This window comes from Lates calcarifer, linkage group LG11, assembly GCF_001640805.2.
Source record: "Lates calcarifer isolate ASB-BC8 linkage group LG11, TLL_Latcal_v3, whole genome shotgun sequence".
In the NCBI taxonomy this organism is placed as follows: domain Eukaryota; kingdom Metazoa; phylum Chordata; class Actinopteri; family Centropomidae; genus Lates; species Lates calcarifer.
In genome coordinates, this window is record NC_066843.1 from 22,301,922 (window position 1) to 22,323,498 (window position 21,577).

Here is a 21,577-nt window from a genome sequence, read left to right on the forward strand (position 1 = left end):
AGTGTTTCATCCTGTGTTAGCTTCATATCTGTGTTGACAAAGTGGAGGACTTGAAGATAAGCAAAAAAAAATAAAAATCTTTTTGTAGATGGAAAAGCATTTTTAACATTTTGGCAGAAGTATGCAGTCTACTGAGTGCCACAGTAGTTGTTTTTATTGACTTGAATTGCTGAATTGAAAGCTGTTACTGTGCATAAGATATTTTTGAGGTTTGCATATAAAAAGATTCATGAAAGCTCAGCCCTTTGACTGAACTGGTAGAGAGAATTTTTATGAACCCAGAGCTGGATAAGCAGGAAGTTTAGTCTGATGATGCCAAGGGTCACTGAGTCAACAAATCAGACAGGCACAGAGAGGACCTTCTCTAAATATTCACTTTCAGTTTAAATTTGAATTTTTTTTTTTTTAATTGAAACTTTCCACCATCATACCAAATTAGCTCAAGCGTCTTTAGCACTGACTCTGCAGTATCTGTTTAAGTGATAAGCAGTATCTGTAGTACTGTGTGAGCCAAGTCATCTGCTCCATGGTGTCCTTCATTCATTCACCTAGTTAATAACAATACTGTGTACTACTAAATTAATACAGTTTACTGACTCATCCCTCTATGTTACATTTCTGAATTATGTTTAAATAAAGTTGTTAAAGTTCAACCAATCATTTATCTCAGTGAATACATGATTTAATTACGAGCTAATTCATCAGGATCTTTATGTGTATAAAAAACTGTTGTCCCATCTGCAAATATACCTTAGACAGTTTGTTAGAAACATTACATAAATCATTAATATAAACTTTAAAAAAGAGTAATGGCCCAAGGGTCCAATCCTTGAGGGACACCGCAAGTAACAGGGAAAAAAAGAAGAATTAATGTCAGTATAAGCTCTCTAAAGTCAGTGATATTTATCTTGTTAGAAGTACTTTGGAAGAGAAATAGACAGTGATATGGAGGCTTTAGGACCCAGCGTAATAGGCTTGCCCCTCTCTGCCCTGCTGATGGTCTGCAGGCAGACGTGCGGGGAGGAACGCGGCTCCGATGCGGAGGCAGGAGACAGAGGGAGGGACAGCTCTGAGCAGCATCACCCGGTAAGAGACTGAACAGCTGTCACCGTGCGCGTTATGGGCCACTGACATTACGAGTGATAAAATCTAATCTCTGCTGTTATATGTGCAAATCTGTGGCATTGGACAAGTGAGAGTGAAGCAGGGTGTCATAATGTGTCACAGTTAGTGACACATTATTATTAATAGCCCCATTTATTTTACATGTGGAACCGTTAGTGCGCGTCATGTCGCTTTGTCTTTTTTTTTCTGGCACCGTCCTAATCAGCCGTGTCGTGTCACCATGTCGTGACGGAGCTGTGACATAAGCTGTGCAACGGCATCTAGACAGAGCTCCCTATGGTGCTGGCTAGGCTAAAGCTCGTGCTATGTGGAGTGAACGTTACTCTCTATATATTACTCTAAATCTCTGTATTCTCAAACCGATTCAAAGTGTGCAATAAATATGGAAAATTAAGTATTAATAACCTTTACCTTTATCAGTTTTAACCGCTGTGAACACCTTTCACCTGCAATATAAAGTTATTTCAGCATACATGTTTTATAACTGTGGCTAATTTACACACCCAACAGGTACAGAGCAACATTAGTATTTGTTTGGAGTCACATTTGAATTATTTATCCAGTTTAAGGTCACATTCTGTGCTACATCTTTAGATCCTGGTTCTCTCACCTGCCTCTTTTAATAAGATGTAAGATTTTATTATCAGATGTGTGGATTTCAAGTAATAAGTAGTTTAAGTTGGCTGCTGCTGCTAGGATTAGTCCTCTGTCTGTCATGAGATGCTGAAGGAGGCTGTGCTCAGACACTCTGGATGTCTTCCTTGCCCTGAGCCAGGAAGGAATCCATCCAGGTCCAGGGTCGCTCCCTCATCACATCACTCACCTGCTCAGACACCCCATATTCAGCCGGGGGCCTCAACAACCATTGTGGAAACATAAGGCACACTCTCTCGTCATGGAAACCTACAGCTGTCATCAGCTCGTCCCCTCGTCTCCCCAACCGCATCAATGTGGGGGATTTCATAATCATGAACACCCATTTTTTTCAGCGCGGTCACTCACTGCTTCTCTGAAACCACAGTCTCTGACATCTTGGTTAAGATCCTCCTCTACCAACTGAGTGATAGTTCATGTGGGGATAAACAATGTAGCTCATCAGCAGTCTGAACTTGGCACTTTAAGAAGCTTTTAAGATTGTTTAATATATGTGGAAAGTCTGCTTCTGTTTCAGGTCCTGCCGTGGTCCCAGTGTAGCTCTACCCAGTGCTTTAGCAGAATCATCAGTCTCTACAGCTGTCTCCAGTCCACCTGCTCAGTTCACAGTATGGGCCGATGGACTGCACCCCAGTGCACTGGGTAGCCAAATGCTAGCAGCTAACTTGCAGCATGCCACAGCCTGCTCCATGTGATTGACTACTTCCCACACTCCTTCCCCAGATTCTTCTTCTCTGCCTACAGTGGCACTTTAGAACACTACTGCCCACCCTCAACCAAATTCTACCATTTAAGACCAGAAAATAAAAATAAAACAACCTTCCCTGGCTGAACAATCACGCCTGCAGAGAATATGAGCAACAATGGAAGGTTAATAAGTCTGAAATAATACATACTACACTTAAAACCACCTTAAAAACCTCTTTTTTCTAGTTCTTTTTAAGGTTATTCATTCTGTTATTAATGATCCCTCTGCCTCTTTTCCAGAGCCTGATGTTGAGCAAGCAGAAACATTTCTTGTGGCTCTTAGCCTATTAAGTTCTACCTCCCCAACAGAACCTTTTCTGTGGGTTTCTCTGGGCAACTCTACTTTCTTGACAGCTCAAGTGAGATGTGGTGTCCATCAAGGTTTTCCATGTACTTACTGCCTGTTGCCAGGTCATGTAAAGTCACAATATTATTTATTTTTTATTTTTTACCATGTTTACATTGACGACATTAGCAATATATGCCGTTAAAGTCAATGGATCTGAGCTGCTGAGCTAATCTCGCAGCCTGCCTCTCTGATATTAAATCCTTAAAATGATTAAATTAAATGATGAAAAGTCTGAGTTCATTAACTGCATCAGCTCCCTTAGTGCTCTAAAATTAGGTCATGTTTCTCAACCATTTATTTACAAAAATGTATTTACAAAAAGTTGCACCTGTTTTTGTCTCTTTTTATCTCTTCTCTGTACCCCCCACCCCCTCGCCCCATGATTTACTTTTAAGCCTTCACTTTTAAGTCCTGAAATGGCCTCACTGATACCTCTCTGATTTATTGACTTATTATGTGCCCTCTTGACCACTGAGATTCACAGATGGAGGGTTACAGTTTATGACAAAGGGCAACCGCGCTTTTGCTATTAGAACCCCCACTCTATTATTATTGTTATTATTGTTATCTTTCTTTATATGCTAAATACTCTGCTGTATTCACCAGTCAGTTGTCTGCTGTTTATCACTGGACATGTAATGCACAGTGGATTTATCAGAGCTTTTTTGCAGATAACAGATATTTTTGCTAATTTATTAAAAATAGAAAACTGAAATCTCACAAAAATATTGTAAAATAAAACTTAGTATTCTGGAGTCTGGTTGAGATAAAAACAGATGTTTCTGTCTATCTCTGTAGGAATACCTATCCACAGGTCGTCAGATAATTACAAGAACGGTCTGACCTGTCAGTGACTAAACCAACCACTTAAGCGATCTACTCTGATGTGGATGTGTGCACTGTTAGTTTTCATTGCAGCCGCTGTTCAGTGTCCAGGTTCACTGTTCTTCATCAATACTGCAACAATATGTCCAAGCAGACATCCCTCAGAGTTCAGCTGTGCTGAACTATATAAAATAAATTACATTTGTTAGTTCATAGCATTCAGTGTGTTATTGTTGTTTAAATATAGGCTGTTATATGGCTGTTTGCCACGTGTCAAGTATTTGTTCTATATGGCCAGAATCCCTCAATATTAACAGACAAATTGGCCATCAACAAAAAGTCTAGTGTAAACTCTGGATGTGAGTCCTCTTCAACACACATTTAGCAATTACTTCCCTTCATCACCACAAACAAATGTTAATGTGCATGTGTGCTGGATCATGTTTCAGTATTTGTTGATTTGATTTCAGCTTGGCCACTGTGCCACTCAGTCTTCCATTATTCCTGCTGACAGACAGTATGGTGCAGCTTAATTACTGTAGATGAATTTACAGAGAAACTTGATCCAACTGCTTATTGTCATTTTTTCATTTTTTCTAGCTTCTCTATCTACCTCCATTAAGACACAGCCCACCATGGGAGGCGTGGCAGTTGACGAGGGCACAGAAGGGGTTAAGGCTCCAGACGGAGGTTGGGGCTGGGCAGTGCTGGCTGGCTGTTTTGTCATCACAGGCTTCTCCTACGCTTTTCCAAAAGCAGTCAGTGTCTTTTTCAAAGAGTTGATTCTGGAATTTGGGGTGGGTTACAGCGACACTGCCTGGATCTCCTCCATACTGCTGGCCATGCTCTATGGCACAGGTAGGCTGCTTCTTGTGTAATACAGTATACACATGCAAAAGGTGGACGCAGTAGAGAACTAACTATTAAATAGTTGTAATACAGCCCCAGTGGTAAGCTGATGTTCAACTTTTGTTGAGATTAGGGTCATGTGAACAACATGAACATCTTTCAGTATTATGCAGTCTAATACAACACTATTACATAGTACAGTATATGGTTTATTCACAGGCAGTATCTGTATCTTTATACTTCTGAAGACCTTCCACTGACAATATTACTTTATTTTCCAAATTTTAATTTATATTATTACAACAATTTTACGAGGGGACTGTCATGGGATCTTTTTGGTCAAGGACCCAAAAGTAGACACAGAGACTGGCTGTTGTGGTAAAGGTAAGAGATTTAATGGAAAAGGGTAAATGGATGGAGGGAGTGATGAGGAGTGATGGACAGTAGGTGAATTGGCAGAAGTGGCTAGGCTGGAGGTGGCAGGGCAGTGGCACAGGAAAATGAGAATTCTGGAGCATATACAAGGTTAGGCAAAGGACTAGACTCAAAGTGGGAGAGGGAGGGAGGGAGGGAGGTCTGGGAATGGTCCGGGAGAGGGAGGATGGAGACTGACTGTCCATTTGCATCAGCAGATGTACTTGGATGGAGATGGATCAGTTGGTTATTATAAATGTTATTATATCAGAATTATTTAATATTAACACAAAGAGTATTATACTGTCATGTATTTATTCATATTATTGTATTATTATTGTGTATGTAAGTGTAAAAAATACACATTTTCTTTTCTTTTTTTTTTTTCCCTTTTCTTTGCCTCTGAAAAAATGTCAGTATATTTAAACCTATAGGGAAGAGCCTGAAATTCTGGGAAACATATTTTTTTTATTTTCATAATTTTATATTTTAAAACCCTCAAAGCTGTCTTATTACACTAATATGTATAGGTACCAGACCACATAGACACACATAGCTGACTAAGTGCATTACACTTTGTCCAGGCCCTCTTTGCAGTGTGCTGGTGAACCGCTTTGGCTGTCGTCCAGTGATGATGGTGGGTGGCCTCTTCGCCTCTCTGGGAATGATCCTTGCCTCCTTCTCCACCAGCATCATCCACATCTACCTCTCTACAGGGGTTATCACAGGTCTGACCGATCTGCTGAAAGTTCCCCACCTTCCACTACAGTATTACAACTTCTGACCTCTTTATTATCAAAGCATTATTATTAGAATATTTCACATAGATTTATGCACAAAAATGTTCATGTGAAAACTCAGCAGGGTCTGTTTGTCAAAGCCACAGCTTAGCAAGGAAACGTGGTCAGTGGAAACACAAAAATGAGTTTTCACATCAACAGACTGGATCTTTGGAAGTTCACACTTGATTTGTCAATGGAGCAAGGACTGTGTGTGGCTTTGATTTAGTCTCCTGAAGAAAATCAAACTTCAGTCATTAGAATTTTTTAAAATTATTTTAGTCTATTTTTAATTAATCCTTCATTTATTCCTACAGCTATCAACATAATAGATAGCCACTGAAAATACTGTTGACATTACATCCTCTACATTATGTTACCTTTTTATAAATACTGGCATGCATATTTTTATGGTTTGTCCCAGCTTTTTTTTTTTTTTTTTTTTTTTTTTTTTTTTGCTTTAGGATTGTAGGTGAGTTCAGTCTATTAATCTCATACATTTCCTCTCCAAGAAACAGTTGTATTATCATACATTTCTTACTGAGACATAATGTAACTGAGCATACGTTGCTGCAATAGAACAAGCAGTTAAATCAACTTCTTAAGAGGAAACATTGCACTCGACAAAATCTGTAACTTTCTGAAACAAACAATTCAACATTCACATCAGCTTAATGCCCTATACTGTTATTATGTTTTGCCCCTTTCTATGCCTGTGTTTGCATATGACTGAAGCATACCCCAATCTTTAGGGTAAGGGTTAAGAAGGGATGACAGACATCCTTAAACAACAGCGACAGTCTCGGTTCACAGGTACACACCGATATCATGCGTGTCATGCACAAATAATGGGGAAAATGAATGATGGCTGTTTTTAAAAGTAGAAATTAAAGCATATCACACTGATGTATATGAGTCCATTAGACACAGACCGATCTCTTTTGGAGAACTTGTTTGCCTCCAAATATTGGATCTAGTAATGTTAGAGAGTTAAATGTAAGTTCAAATGATTAAATTAAAATGCTATAAAACTTGCTTTTCTGCAGGTCTGGGGTTAGCCTTGAACTTCCAGCCATCTCTGATTATGCTTAACCGCTACTTCAGCGAGAAACGTCCTCTGGCCAATGGGCTGTCAGCAGCAGGAAGCCCTGTGGCCCTGTGCTGCCTCTCACCACTGGGCCAGGTCCTTCAGTACCAGTACGGATGGAGGGGGGGCTTCCTCATCTTGGGTGGTGTTCTACTCAACTGCTGCGTATGTGGGGCCCTAATGAAGCCTCTGGTCGCCCCCAAGACCGTCCAGGCCGAGGACATGGAACAGGAGGAGGTAAAGAGAACACAGGCAGCAGACATGAAGAAGCCCAAAGGCAAACTGCTGGACTTCTCTGTCTTCAAAGACTGCGGTTTTGTCATCTACACTGTAGCGGCATCCATCATGGTGCTGGGGCTGTTTGTGCCTCCAGTGTTTGTTGTGAGCTATGCTAAGGAGCTGGGGAATGAGGATACCAAATCAGCTCTGCTGCTCACTATCCTGGGCTTCATTGACATTTTTGCACGGCCCACATGTGGCGTAATAGCTGGACTGAAATGGGTGCGGCCTCGTTGCGTCTACTTCTTCAGCTTTGCTTTGATCTTCAATGGAGTCACCGATCTCGTTGGGTCACAGGTATGTGAATGCTAGCTTGTTATGAACTGAGAGGGAGATGTTCAGCCCACTGATATAAAACCTAATTGAGTTTGTTCTTCCTTTGCAATTTTATATTTGTTCCCAGGCCAAGGACTATGCATCTCTGGTAGTCTTCTGCATCTTCTTTGGCATCTCGTACGGTATGGTGGGAGCCCTGCAGTTTGAGGTTCTGATGGCAATAGTTGGTACTGCAAAGTTCTCCAGTGCCATAGGCCTGGTTCTGCTCATGGAGGCCATTGCTGTGTTGGTGGGGCCACCTGGTGCAGGTCAGTACAAACACCAGAACTACAACTTGTAAATGCTGGACTAAAGTATCTTTAGTGTCTGTTATCTATCTGAAAGGATTTTGCTGACAGTAGTATATGCATTGACCCTGTATTGTCATTACTTGTTAGTACAGGAGAATTAATCAGCACTGGCTGGGTGGTGAGAGCTGGGTTGTGCATTTTCTGGTGCATTGCCAATTGTGCACTGACTACTAAAGAAACAGACATAAACTAAACCAAAATTATTTTTTAATTCAGCGGTTACCTCTTCTACAAAAGCTTTTCTTCTTAGAAAGTCAGTGATAGATTGAAAAAGTGTGAGTTTAAAACACGGCTGAGTAGAGTAGAGTAGTAGTAGCATTATGGCATCAACAACCTCTGTAGTCGCATTTAGTTTTTTTTAAAAAAAATCACAAGTGTGGCTTTTTCTGACATATTTATGTTGTGGAATAAAGAGTGAATGTCTTGAGCTTATCTTAACCACAGACCTTATTTCAGACATCTAACCAAAAACTCATTCCAAACACCTATGCTAACTTATTTCTGGGTTTTATGGGTCTATAAGCCTCATGCTAAATTTTCAAGATACTCCTACACCATGTTGAATGCCTCTGATGACCATGCTCAGTGTGGAGTGAAAAATCTGACTCAAGAGAGAGTATAAAAATTATTTGTTGTTTAATAGGCTGGTAATGTATGAAGAGAAGGATTTTATCTGTACCCATAGGTTGCACACATAAAAGCTAATGCACAAAGTTTAACATTATATTAGAATACAAAGAGTACAATATAGACTCACTCTATTTATAGTACTCCATGTCTACAGTGTTTCCGTTGCGTACATTTTGTAGCAGTGGCCCGCCGCAGGAAAGTTATTGTAACAAAGTTGTTATTGGCCGTGTCTGTCTCTACCGGACTGTCACGCTATGTTGCACACTTTGGAGCTAAGTTACAACGTCCCATCTTGAATCACTGATAAAAGTGTTATTAGTGGCCATGAGCAGCTGTTCCCCGGTTCAACTCCTGATCCAGCTGGACCTTTGCTGCATGTCACTCTCCTACTCTCTCTCTCTCTCTCTCTCTCTCTCTCTCTCTCTCTCTCTCTCTCTCTCTCCAATTCCTGTCTCTCTTCACTGTCCTGTCTAATAAATGCAAAAAGCCCCCAGAATAATATATATTAAAATAGACAGCGTTATTAACATTGTTATGGATCATTACAAGTATTGTGGTCACACTGTGAGAAAAAGAAATCCTGGATAGAAAAAAAAGATGCATCAAGATGCCAGTGATTAAGTTTATCACCTCAACATAATTGGGAAAACAATTTCACAATATATAAAGTTATTTTCCATAAGACAGGGCTGTAATGGAAAATCCAATTGGTGTCCATTTCCTTCAAAAACTTGAAAATAAGTATAAACAGAATTTCCAAGAGATACATTGTAACAAGGACAGAAGGGATTTTTACATGTGTATGCAAATTAGCATCATAGCATCTGAAAAATAACCAGTTTTTCTTGATTGTATCTGTCTGTGTGGTTCTCTCATTTTATCCTCTCACCTGTTTCTTTGTGTCTCTTTCCTCTGTCTCAGGCCGGCTTCTTGATGCCACCAAGAACTACATGTTTGTCTTCTTGCTGGCAGGAAGCGAGGTGGTCCTCTCAGCTGTGGTTCTGGCTACTTGTAACTTCTTTTTTATCAGAAAGAATACTTCAGCACCAGAAGACAAGCTCAAGAATGTCACAGTGACAGGATGATGCCAAGACAGACGTGTTCAGTAAATCTGCAGAGCTTAACAATGAAGAGGAGAAAGGAGCAAGGGAGGAACAAGAGAAGGACGCTATGAAGGAGGAAAAAAGGGAATTGAAAGAGGAGGATGAGAGAGACAAAGAGAAAGTAGAGGAGGTCAGGCCAGAGAGCATAACAGTGGACTTGCAGGAAGTGGAAAGGTTCTTGAAAGAACCAGAACAGAATGGTGACATGGCTGTGAGTCCTGAAACATGCCTGTGAGCAGGAATTGAGGATGCTGGACAGCATTGTACTTGAAAGCTATACACGACAACAGGATTGGTTAGCTGTGCTTTTCCCGTCATCCAGTGTGTGCGAGTGTTGTTGCAGGAGGGCAATCAATATCACTGCCATAGGAAATTTGTAAGAGTTGTTGTGCAATATTTTATCACTAGATGTTTAAAAGTGTGGTGTTTAATACTAGGCAATAGATGAACTCAGTTACAGCACTGCCTTGTGTATACACTTTATATCACAAGTCAAAAGTGGCCACCAGCAAATAAACATCGGCAATTTATATTTTATTAACATTGTCATTTTTATTTTTTGCGTCAACAAATCACATGGAAAGACCATAACTACAGATGGAAACTAGCTTTTAGCTAACAGGTGGTCAGGTGAGCATGGGGGGAATCAGGTGACTGGGAAAGGCTGGGTGAGAGGAGCAGCGTGTGAAATCACAAGAGAGGTTGTGGACATGGCAAAGGAGGCAGGCAATGAATGAATAAGTGAAAGTAACTGAATGAGCTCGCAGAAATGTGTATTCATCTTGAGCTGAAAATAGTTCTCAACAAATGCACTATTTACTGAGCCTTTTATTTATGTATTTATTTTTTAAGGAAAGTATATATTTGTAACCTCTTCTTAAAGATGAAAATCTTAAGTGAAAACAATTGGGCTTGGGGCTGAGTTCCGTACTTCATGGGGAACTAGATAAAACAATCTTGAAAAAATCTTGATAAAAAAAAAACCCTTGTTGCAGTTGTTTGAAGGTTTTTGCTGGTCTTGTGTTAAATTTGTGATTTCTCCTTAGATTATGAGCAGGGCCCAAATATTATCCACATCTTTGTTATGGTCTTCATCGCTGTGTTCTATTGTCTATGTGTGTTCTGCTATCATAAAAGCACGTCTGAACTGTGATACCTGGACTCTGGAGTTTGTAATGACAGCAGGGGAAACACGTGTCAGATTTGGAAAAGAAGTTAACTGTCAATATCAAGCTTATGTGTGCTTGCAATTTATATTTGTCCTCAAAAAATTCATATTGTGGTCTATAGCTATCTGCCTTCCAGTCCATCTGTCTGTCTGTAAGCCTGGTCCTCATCACTTTAAATCTATTAAAGTTCCTTCATCACACCAGCCTGCCTGTGTGTCTGTGCCTGGGTCCTCCATGCCTGCGCTTCTGCCATTAGATGTGACACTCACAGGACCTGCAGCACCAAACAGCAGACAGTGTTACCAGGTAGCTGGTGAAAATAGCACATAGTAGCTAAGGACGATTCATTCGTTTTGCCTGCTGTCATACTCCACCCATCCACCAGATGTCAACAAACATCTTCCTTGTTTCCAGAGGCCAGAGGCCTGTACTACGAAGGGAGTTTAACCTCCTCTGACAGCGTCTGTCAACATCAGACTGGTCAATTTTCTCTGGATACTTATGGGATTATACAGGATTCAGTACACGTGGGTCACATGTCTGAGAATGAGCTGTTCCTGTTAATGATGTTCTGCCTGGAACACTCAGGCTGTATATGTATGAATGTAATGCTGTTGTGTTCAGTATGAACTTCATGTTAACAGTATTTCAGCCTCAGTGGAAACTGAACCTGGATCAAATAGAAACCTTCTATAAAGAGCTACACATTCATATTTCCATCATTAATGCTGCATGTTCTGGTCTGTAGTCTACAGTTACAACAGCCTGTCACATTATATTGTCTTTCAGGACAATAATGCCCCCCCACCCCCATTTAAAGTTATTATTCAAATCGATAATATGCAACACCAATGATGCTAAATTCTGCTGCTTGACTGTGAGAAAAAATACAAATTAAAATAACTGAAATTGAAAATGGAAAATGCGGAGCATAAAAATACCATTTGTTGGTCCACATACCTCTACCATCCACTACATATCTTTAGACAACCCCCGTCAGTCGTTGTGCCAGTATTGATTGGTTGCTCCACCTGTGGGGCGGTACTAAAGTAAAAGTAACACCTGTAACACTGAGTTAACCACGAACATAAATTGCTTGGAGCAGTTTAGAGATGCAGTGTAAATGACCATGGCAGCAGACCCCGGGTAAAACCTATCCACCTTTCGTAGTACAGGTTAATCAGGAAGTTACTCCTGAAGTTACCCTGATAAGACAGTAACCTCACTTCGTGGTACAGGCCTCAGGCCTCTGCTCACCTACATTTCCCATGTTTGGAACTTCCTCACCTACCTATGCATCTGTCCCTCATCAGAATTTAATACTTTTTTGCAGATTTATTTTGAAAAGGAGAACTGGAATAGCACAAGTGTGCAGACCCTTTGCTATAATGCTTCGAATATAGCTCAGCTTTCTCCCATTTCTCTTCATCGTGTTTGAGGTGTTTCAGGTGGAATCCACCTGGGGTAAATTCAGCTGATTGGACTTGATTTGGAAAACCACACACCTGTCTATGTAAGGTCTTGTAGCTAACAATGTAGAGCTAAAACTAAGCCAGTGTTTCAAATCATATGTCAGGAAAGAAAGGACAGAGCAATGAGGAGGTCATTTTAGCTCTAATATGGAAAGTGTTTGTCAGGACAGGAATAGAGAGCAAGCACACCATCTCTACAAAATACATACCAGGCATACAGTGACATCTGTCTCTGACTATGGATGTGTAGCTTACATGGCCCTGAGAATCTGTAGTGGATCATTCAAAACATCTCCAATATCAGCAGTGCAGGTGTGAATGGAAAAAATGCCTTGAAGCTAATGCTGGCATACCAGGTTACCATCCAGGGATAATGTGATACCTCCTGCCAAAAGTGTTTTAACAGACTGTTAGTGAAATAATGAGAAAAATGTCACAAGTTTTGCAAAGACATAATGCCTAGGATTACACCAATTATAGTACAAGCCTTTGCCAAATTTTGCCCTCAACATACAGCAGGAGTTGAAGGACATGTCAGAGCAACTTCCAGGATGGTACATAGCACAAAACTATTTTGCTAAGCATTTTTCATAGTTAGTGTCCAAGGACCCTAATACAAGCTGTATAGGAGCAGTATACAATATATCGTGAGTGAGTCATATATTACAAAACAGATAGCAGAGCATTTGTTAGGATATACCAGAGAGCTACTGGCAGTATTAGTGGCCCTGCAGTGGATAGGGGACAGAGGTTCAGTTAAATATTCCTTATGATGTGCAGCATTGAAGATAATGGTGTATTGACACATTTCCTTTGGGTTCCTGCTGATGTTTGTGTGGAGGAAAATGAGCAGGTGAGTATTCTGTCCAAAAAACATTCTGAATTAAGCATGTAGACCTATAAGTCCCATTAAGCAAAGCTTAGTGTAAGGACTATGAACAAGAAGTGTGGCAAAGAGTATTAAGAGGACAATGAAACCAGAAGACATTTATGCAATTGTTTATACAAAAACATGTCTGTGGTGGGAGGATGGCGTAGCAAACAAAGGGAGGAAGGAAAAGGTCATTCAGGACTCAACCATATATGATATAAAATAGGCAGACACCTAACTGGAAAATGCACACATTGTAGTCATTGAGAAATAGTCAACATGCATTAGTTTATTATAGGAAATACAATAAGAGAAATCACCTTCTTCAGTCACTAAGGAAGGCAAAATATAATTATATGGAAACCAATTAAGGCGAATACTTGATTTTTTCCAAGGCTAAGACGTGGACATACCGGAATAAATCCAACTCTTTATTTAAATGTGTTTTTGTTATGTTCCTGAAAATGCAATGGAAAAAGCAAGGGATTTTAGGAATGGCTAAAAAACGAAGGGATGTTGTTTTGTTTTGTTTTGTTTTGTTTTGTTTGTTTGTTTGTTTGTTTGTTTGTTTGTTTGGTTTGGTTGGTTGGTTTTTGATAACCTGAAATACTGAAGGCCATGATGTTACGCACTCATGTTACGCAGGTACACTAGGTGGCGGTATGCACACGCTGGCACACATTGGTTCGTGACCCGCCATTGAATTGAAGAAGAAGAAGAAGAAGAAGAAAGGAAGGGTGGTGGTGGTGGTGGTGAAGAAGAAGATATCACCAAGGATTATGGGTAAATTGACGAGTGAAGTCTGCAGAAGTCTGCAGAAGTCTGCATCCTGAGGCCCCTTGTGGACCTGGTAAATTGTAGATTTGGTCAGCCTTCAGCACTTACGGGCTTCCGGGGAACGAGTCCTTTAAGTCAGTGAGTGTGGTGAAGGCAGCACATTTGGATTCGGCCACACTCTCCAAATCTCACTCTATTACAGGTGAAACAAAAAAAATCTAAGTATATATTAATAGTTAGAATTAGCTCATGACCAGAGCAATGCATAATGCTACCAGAGAAACATAGCTGTGATACATTTTCTGTCGAACTCGTTACAGTTGTGAACAGCAGCGGTACCTCACGTGCTACAGGTCTTTGCTAGCTAGCTGACAGTACAGCACAGATACAGCTACCTAGTTAAATGCTAATAACTATTGAGCCAGACAGTAAAAAAATCTTCATGGAAACGTTAGAGACCAGCACAGATTTTGAGCTGTTGCTGTTAAAGACCAGTGAAATATGGCTGCTCTACAACATGTAGTGTACACAGCTAATTACTATTTAACGACGTTATATTTTAGAAGTCTGCTTTTAGTCGTCGACGTCCATGACATGTCTGTACACAAACAAGTAAAATTTGCTCAGTTGAAAATGTTACTCCTCATTAAACTGGTAGCCATATGCTACTGCTGCTTTGAAACTAACAAACTTAAATACTAATAATAGTATGTCGTAGGATTGTATCACATATGCCATGTAGGCTATCCATGCCCCATCAAAATAAAGAAATGGCTAGACTCGATAGAAAACCCTAGCTAACAAGTAATCTTAAGGGAACGGTCTCGCGTCCTACAGCGTTCGCAGAATGTTCCCCCGAAAATCATTTGCTGGGGAATGTGTAAGGGTTGGAGAGGGAACTGAAGCACCACACTTGAGATGAAGTTTCTGAAATTTAGTCCCAGAGATTCTCCGTAGACTATGGTGGAACTACTGTGTGCTACAACAAAGCAAGACAAGTATCTTTCATACTCTATTTCATTGTGTACTTTTTTAAATTCTGTCCAGTGTTTGTTGTGATGCCAAGTAGGAAACCATGTTTTTTTGCAGGGTCTTTAATGAGGTCTTGTGGTCTCTTGAGTGGTGAAATCAACTGTGATGGCTAAGCTCCAAGGCTTTGACTTCTGGAATAACACCCTGAAAGCGGCACGCTTTGTGGTGGCACCCATGGTGGACCAGAGTGAGCTGGCCTGGCGTCTGCTGAGCCGACGACATGGTGCTCAGCTCTGTTACACCCCCATGCTGCACGCTCAGGTATTTGTCCGTGACGCCAACTACAGAAGAGAAAACCTCTACAATGAGGTTTGTGAAGAGGACAGACCTCTCATCACACAGGTGAGGATCTACACCAGCAAAGTCTTTTACAGATTGTTAATGATGGCAGATTTAAGTGCTGGTGGAAATCCCACAGCATGTTTTTCAGAGTTGTAACAAGGCTTATGTGAAGTTACACACACTTGCATTAATATTGTTCCTCATGTAATGTTAGATGTAAATCACAGTGTTCCATTCCCTGGGTGTCAGTTTTGTGCCAATGATCCAGAGGTGTTCCTTGAGGCAGCTCTGCTGGCCCAGGACTACTGCGATGCCATCGATCTCAACCTGGGCTGTCCGCAGATGATAGCTAAAAGAGGTACACATGGTTTCTACAGAAAATAACCCTCTAATTCTTATCCAGTGGTCTTAACTAGTGGACAACTAACCTGTTCTGATGCTTATTTCTAAGGGCACTATGGAGTCTTCTTACAAGATGAATGGGAGCTGTTAGAAAAAATGAGTAAGTCTAGTCATCTCTGGGTTCAGTAAACATATCAGCACAACAGAAACCTCAGTAGTTTATTCATCTAAAACCTTACAATTTGAAAATGAGGTTAAAACTAAATGAAAACTAACCTTTGAAAGTTAGAACTATGATAACAAGTATGAAATTTTTCATCAATGAATAAAAACTAACTGAAAATGTGAAAGAATGAAAAGTAGATGTTTTATTGCAAAGTCTAGACTGTAGCTGCTGATTAGCCAAACTGTTTTCCTCCGCAACCAAAATTATCTCTTGACCTGTTGTGCTACCATTACTTAGAAACACCCTCCAGAGTTATGTCTCTGTCAGTAATGTTGTCTGACGTTACCTACTCGTGGAAGAATCTGATATATTGACTAAATTCATCTACACTATACTGAGAATTGCACAAGAAATGGTGACAAAATAAGACAAATTCCAAAGACATGCAGACTAACGTATCAGTGAAGAAAAGGAGACCAAAATGTCTTTCATTTTGTTGCCTAAGACTAGTTTAAAAACTAACAAAAAAGACTGAAATTTTACTACAACTAATTTTTTGTCAAGACAAAGACTAGAACTAAAATGAAAATCAGGTGTCAAAATTAACACTACTTATAAATCACCACAGTTTTCTCATCTCAAACTAAAATGTCATTCTTATTTTACAGTCAGGTTAGCCAATGAAAAGCTCTCGGTGCCCATCACATGTAAGATCCGTGTGTTCAAGGAGATTGAAAAGACAGTCTGCTATGCCCAGATGCTGGAAAAAGCTGGATGTCAGGTATGATCACAGTGATAAATTTAATCCACCACCCATCCACTCAAGTCAGTGCAGCTCATTCTGCACCCTCAACCCTGTTCTCCCATAACACATCCTCCCTCCATTTTTTTCTTTCATTTTCTTTTTTTTTTCTTTGTAGTGCTATTTTTAGTTTAAGTAACTGATGTCACTGTTGTTGCTGTTACTTTTATCAGTTATTTTCACTCTGGTATTTTTTGTAAGGGTGGGCAATTTTAACACAAATTTTGTCTTTCCAATTTTGAAATGTCGATAACATCTAGATTTATTTGTTTGCACCATTTAAAACACAGTGATACATTAAAGACACAGTTGTCAAGCGGTCATTAAAACCTAAGTTAAAATTTATTTTAAACATTAAACAAAGTTCTAATCAGTAGTCAATAAATAACACAAATTTTACTCAGGACTTAAGATGTAAAAATGTTAGTAGTTGTTGTTAATTGTTGTTAGTGATAACTGTTTATTTTTGAGACCTTGAGATACAGAGGAATTGGGGTTGTACGCCTATCAGCACTGCCATCTTGTAGGTAATCGTTGTCTTGGTTTGTGAACATAGCTTAGTATTACTAGGTACAAAATTGTCAGATTGCCCACCCCCAATTCTTTGTTGTCACATTTAGGAAGAATTATAAATGTCTTAAAAGTCCCTAAATTTGTTTTTTTTCCCTCCTGTTTCTTTCCCAGCTGCTTACAGTGCATGGCAGAACCAAAGACCAGAAAGGAGCCATGACTGGTATTGCTAGCTGGGAGCACATCAAGGCAGTACGGTGAGTTAATCTGAACATGTGTGCAGTTTTCCAATGGTCTGTTCAACAAATTAACGCACCACTGTCCAATATTAAAATAAAATCAAATGACTTATAGCTCTGGACTTTTTCCCCTGATTTTCCTGATACAAATCATTTTCATGAATTGTTTTCTGTGGTTTTGCCACAGGAAGGCAGTTAATATTCCAGTGTTTGCTAATGGCAACATTCAGCACCTGAGTGACGTGGAGCGCTGCATTCAGGGAGACAGGGGTTCAGGGAGTTATGAGTGCAGGTTAGGGATGCTTGTGTAGTGTCTCATTTTGTGAGTTTTTTCATTACACACATTCTCTCCTAATTCATTGGTGTCAATAGATGATTTATAATTTACATTACTGTAAAGGTTATGCATTGTTTTGAAACTACTGCCTATGTTCTTTTTTATATTATTTTTAGAGGGGAACCTCCATAACCCAGCAATATTTGAGGGCCGTAGCCCCCAGTGTGGGAGATGGCTGAGGAGTATCTAGAGGTGGTGAAGCAGTATCCTCCCTGCACTCTGTCCTATGTACGAGCCCACCTCTTCAAGCTCTGGCACCACACGTATGTCTGTCCACTACACTCTGCATGTGAGAGAGATTTTTTTTTGGGGGGGGTGAATGTCCTGGAAAAAATATTAGGATTGATATCACAAATCAGTGTGAAAAGAATGAAAGGGCCAGAGCACTATCTGAATGCACTTTATACCTGACCCATGGCTGCAAGGCTTCTATATACTGAGTTGCAGGTGTGTGTGTGTTTGTTTGTTTGTTTAGGCTACAGATCCACCAGGACCTGAGGGAGGAGTTAGCCAAGGCAAAGAACCTCGAAGGTTTGGCTGATGTCAGCAAAAAGCTGAGGCTGCGCTGCCAGGTAACTCTCCACTGACCATGGTCACTAAGGCTAGTGGTCCAGACAAATAAGTGAGTGGAGTGGTCTTTGTGCTCCTAATCCACCCTCTCCCTTCTCTGGCCACGTTGACAACACTGTTAGCTGAGTAGATATCACAATCATGAAATCACAATCCTTTGTTTGTTAAATATATTCAGTTGTCAGTTAGGCCTAGATTTTATTGTTGTTGTTGTACTATATTTTGACACTTGTGTCATGATAGATAAAATTGTATGCTTTTATCTGGTTAGCCTGTAGCTTGCTCTATCTGCCTACCTGTTTTAGACTATGCAATCCTTTAGTTGGTATATGGAGCACTGGTCACTTGAAAGTAAGGTAGATAATTATAATCCAGTAGAGGAGCTTGGTGCACTAGTGTCAGCTTGGCTACCCATGTTAGCCACTTGAGCCTCGTCATGCACTTCATAGCAGTCCATTAAGAGTCTCCTGAAGAGATCTTGCTTAATGGGTGCTACTTACTTTTCCCAAGCTGCCTGTATAGGGTCTTGGATGATGGCTTCAGGCTGCCCACCACATGGCATATAAATTGGGTCCCATACTTGTTAAACATGCCTGAGACTTCTAACGATGCCAATGTTGACTAAAATCTTTTCGATCCAACTTGTCAACGTGACAGAGCTGTTTAGTGAGACTTATCCAAGCAGACTGGAATACTGGACGAAGGTTGATTGCTGAGGATGGTTTTCCATACCAATAACTTCATGTGTGTTTGCAAAGGAGGAAATAGCCAAAGGAAAGGATGTGGAAGAGAGAGAGGACAGCCTGCCCTTCCCCCACTGGATCTGTCAGCCATACGTCAGACCAGTGTGAGTCACCACACTGTTTTTATTGGTCTATATATATATATATATATATATCTTTTCATTGAGATAGTTTCATAAAGTCATACAACAGCACACCTCCAATCAAAAGAGGTTCTATCCTGACAGAAGAAAAGAAAAGCTTTTTGACTAACTGACGACTGACTACACCTTACAGGCCAAAGGAGCCAGTTGCCAACGGTAACAGCCAGGGTTCAGAGGTGAAGAAAACTGTGTGTCAGAAGAGAGCCCTGGAGGACTCTGATGGATCTCCTGACACACTTTCCAAAAACAAGCAGAAGAAGAGATCCCGCAACCCCAACAAGAACTTCTGCCCTGAGCAGAAACGTGAGTCTAACCCATCACTTTCTGCTCAGATTGCTGAGTTCCTAATTTGAAATACAAAGTCTGACAGTCTCTCTTCTCTCCATAGCCAAATACATCAAATGTGAACAGTGTGGGAACCCAAAGGTAAGCAGTCAGTTTAAACACTGTGTGTGTATGTGTTTCAGTTGATTCATGGTGACAGAGGAGCCCAAATAGAGTTGAGTGCTGATGTACATATATCAGTCAGTCACTGTATGTATCACAGATCTCCACTAGCCCAAGGAAAATCAAGTGTGAAAGATTTGTTGTAATGATGAAGTTTGTTATAAAAATAGAATGTTTGTAAAATGGTAAATATAAATATCTAAGGGATTTTCATGAAATACTCCCTTTGTAAAGGAACCTACATGAAATTCTCTATGTACTGCATAAAGTATTTTCACAAGAGCCTTCTAGTGCAATTGTCCACACTAACACTTGACATTGTTTTATTTTGCTGTGCAGGGAAATAAGTGTGTCTTCAACCTGTGTAGAGGCTGCTGTAAGAAAAAGGCCTACAAGGAGGTGGCAGACTGTCCAAGTCAGTACACACACACACACACACACATACACACAGAGATAACAGTGTCAGAAAATTGTGCATATGTTGTGTGTTGTGTGTATGCTGTTTTTGTTAATATATTTGATAAGATTTGTCTTTGAGAGTAAAACTTTTTTCCAACCAAATGTTAGCCAAGTTTTATGTGAAAGTCTTGAAAAAAGGCAAATCAGTGTATTCTCACAACTATTGTTACATGCATAATCTCAGAATTTACAATACGATGACTATTCATACAGTGGTGGAAAAAGTTTGGACACCCATGCATTTGTGAAATATTGCATTAAGAGTCACTCTTAGTTCTTCAAGTGCAATTTCTTTTAGTACAGTCCACAGCCAACATACTAAACACATCCTAAAAAAAACATTAAACACTTAAAATTGATTGGTTCCATAAATATACATGAGAAATGTTGAGTATTGGGTCATTTTGGTACCAGTGATCCACTAATGAAGGTCGTGCTTTTTATTAAAAGACATCATTCTTGTTGCTGTGCTTCATGTCTATATAAAGCCAGCACATCTGAAAGTTCTTCAGAGACAAAAATGGCTAAAACAAGGAACCAAACGCAGGAAACACACCTGAAGATAGAGATTCAGGAAGGGTACAGCTGCTGTCAGATAGCCAGGAGTGCAGATGCAGTCCTTCAGCAGTTGGATACACTCTGCAGAGAAATAGACAGACGAACAGCTTGGAAGACAAACCAAGATCTGGGCGTTTTCTTCAGCAAGAAAAGACCGCATCCTGATCCGCATGTGCAGGGAAAACCACCGAATGACATCACAAGAGCTTCAGCAGCAGTGGTCAAACCAAACTGATGTCCAGTGTTCCACCTGCACTGTACATGGCCGACTTCTAGATCATGGCTTAAGGTCCTACAAGGCTGTCAAGAAGCCCCTGATCAATGAGAGACAGAGGATAGCCCGGCATCGTTGGGCCCAAGCACACAAGAACTAGACAGCCAGGAACTGGAAGAAGATTCTGTGGTCAGATGAGTCCAGTTTCCAGCTTTATCCTCCTGATAATGTGAGGGTACGCAGAAGGCCAGGCCAAGCTTTATCTCCAGCATGTACAGTACCTACTGTCATGGTGGAGGCAGTATCATGGTTTGGGGATGCATTAGTGCTGCTGGTGTTGGTCATCTCACTGTCTGTGATGGAACATTGAACTCTGCAGTATTGTGCCATTCTGGAAACCTACATGCTCCCTTCTGCACGTGCACTGTTCCATCGAGGTCAAAACTGGATGTTTCAACAAGATAATGCCCCTCACCACACATCCAGGGCCAGGAGAACTTGGCTGCAGGAGCACTGTATCCAGGTCTTAGAGTGGCCAGCTCAATCCCGGACATGAGCCCCATTGAAAATCTGTGGTGGATTATCAAAAGGTCTGTTTCAAAGTGTAAACCAAAGAATTCAGAAGATTTAAAAGCAGTAATTCAAGAAGAATGGGACAAGATTACCCCTCAACAGTGTGAAAGGCTCGTGGGGAACATGCCAGCCAGGATTAGAGCTCTACTGTGTGCTAATGGCTACTAAATATGAATTTGATGACGTGATGGTTTTATTTTTTATTCAGTTTTGAACACATTCTCTGTTATTTGTTGACTTTGATACTGACAATGTTGAGAACTGACATATTGAAACTGTCAAGAATTTAGTTTTGTTAGTTTTTCTTGTAAACAATAAACAAATAAACTGTCTAATGCAGCCACACCTTTTGAAACACAAAAAAGATTTTTCCCCAAATATTTCATAATAATATTAGAGATTGT

General features: G+C 40.3%; 3 protein-coding genes across 4 annotated transcripts in view; all 3 read left to right on the forward strand.

Moving 5' to 3' along the window:
• The first annotated feature begins 971 nt into the window (after positions 1-971).
• Positions 972-10,620, forward strand: LOC108898516 (monocarboxylate transporter 4-like). Its single transcript, XM_018698409.2, is given in 7 exon segments — positions 972-1,086; positions 4,301-4,558; positions 5,548-5,691; positions 6,789-7,405; positions 7,512-7,692; positions 9,286-9,440; positions 9,442-10,620. Coding segments are annotated over 6 exon segments (1,581 nt in total). The 5' UTR covers positions 972-1,086; positions 4,301-4,335; the 3' UTR covers positions 9,703-10,620.
• A 3,033-nt stretch (positions 10,621-13,653) lies between these two features.
• The window catches only part of LOC108898508 (tRNA-dihydrouridine(16/17) synthase [NAD(P)(+)]-like), a 28,521-nt gene continuing 20,597 nt past the window's right edge, over positions 13,654-21,577 (forward strand). Inside the window, exon 1 of one of the 2 annotated variants that reach the window (XM_051073816.1) lies at positions 13,654-13,762. The gene's annotated coding sequence lies outside the window, so the exon portion shown is untranslated. Of the gene's footprint in view, positions 13,830-21,577 lie in introns of both variants that reach the window. The other variant, XM_051073817.1, reaches the window with a different exon arrangement.
• Positions 13,745-16,354, forward strand: LOC108898514 (tRNA-dihydrouridine(16/17) synthase [NAD(P)(+)]-like; the record flags this gene model as incomplete). The annotated part of the gene is given in 5 exon segments (XM_051073819.1): positions 13,745-13,958; positions 14,846-15,130; positions 15,320-15,428; positions 15,522-15,572; positions 16,247-16,354. Coding segments are annotated over 4 exon segments (505 nt in total), but the record flags the coding sequence as incomplete, so codon positions are not given.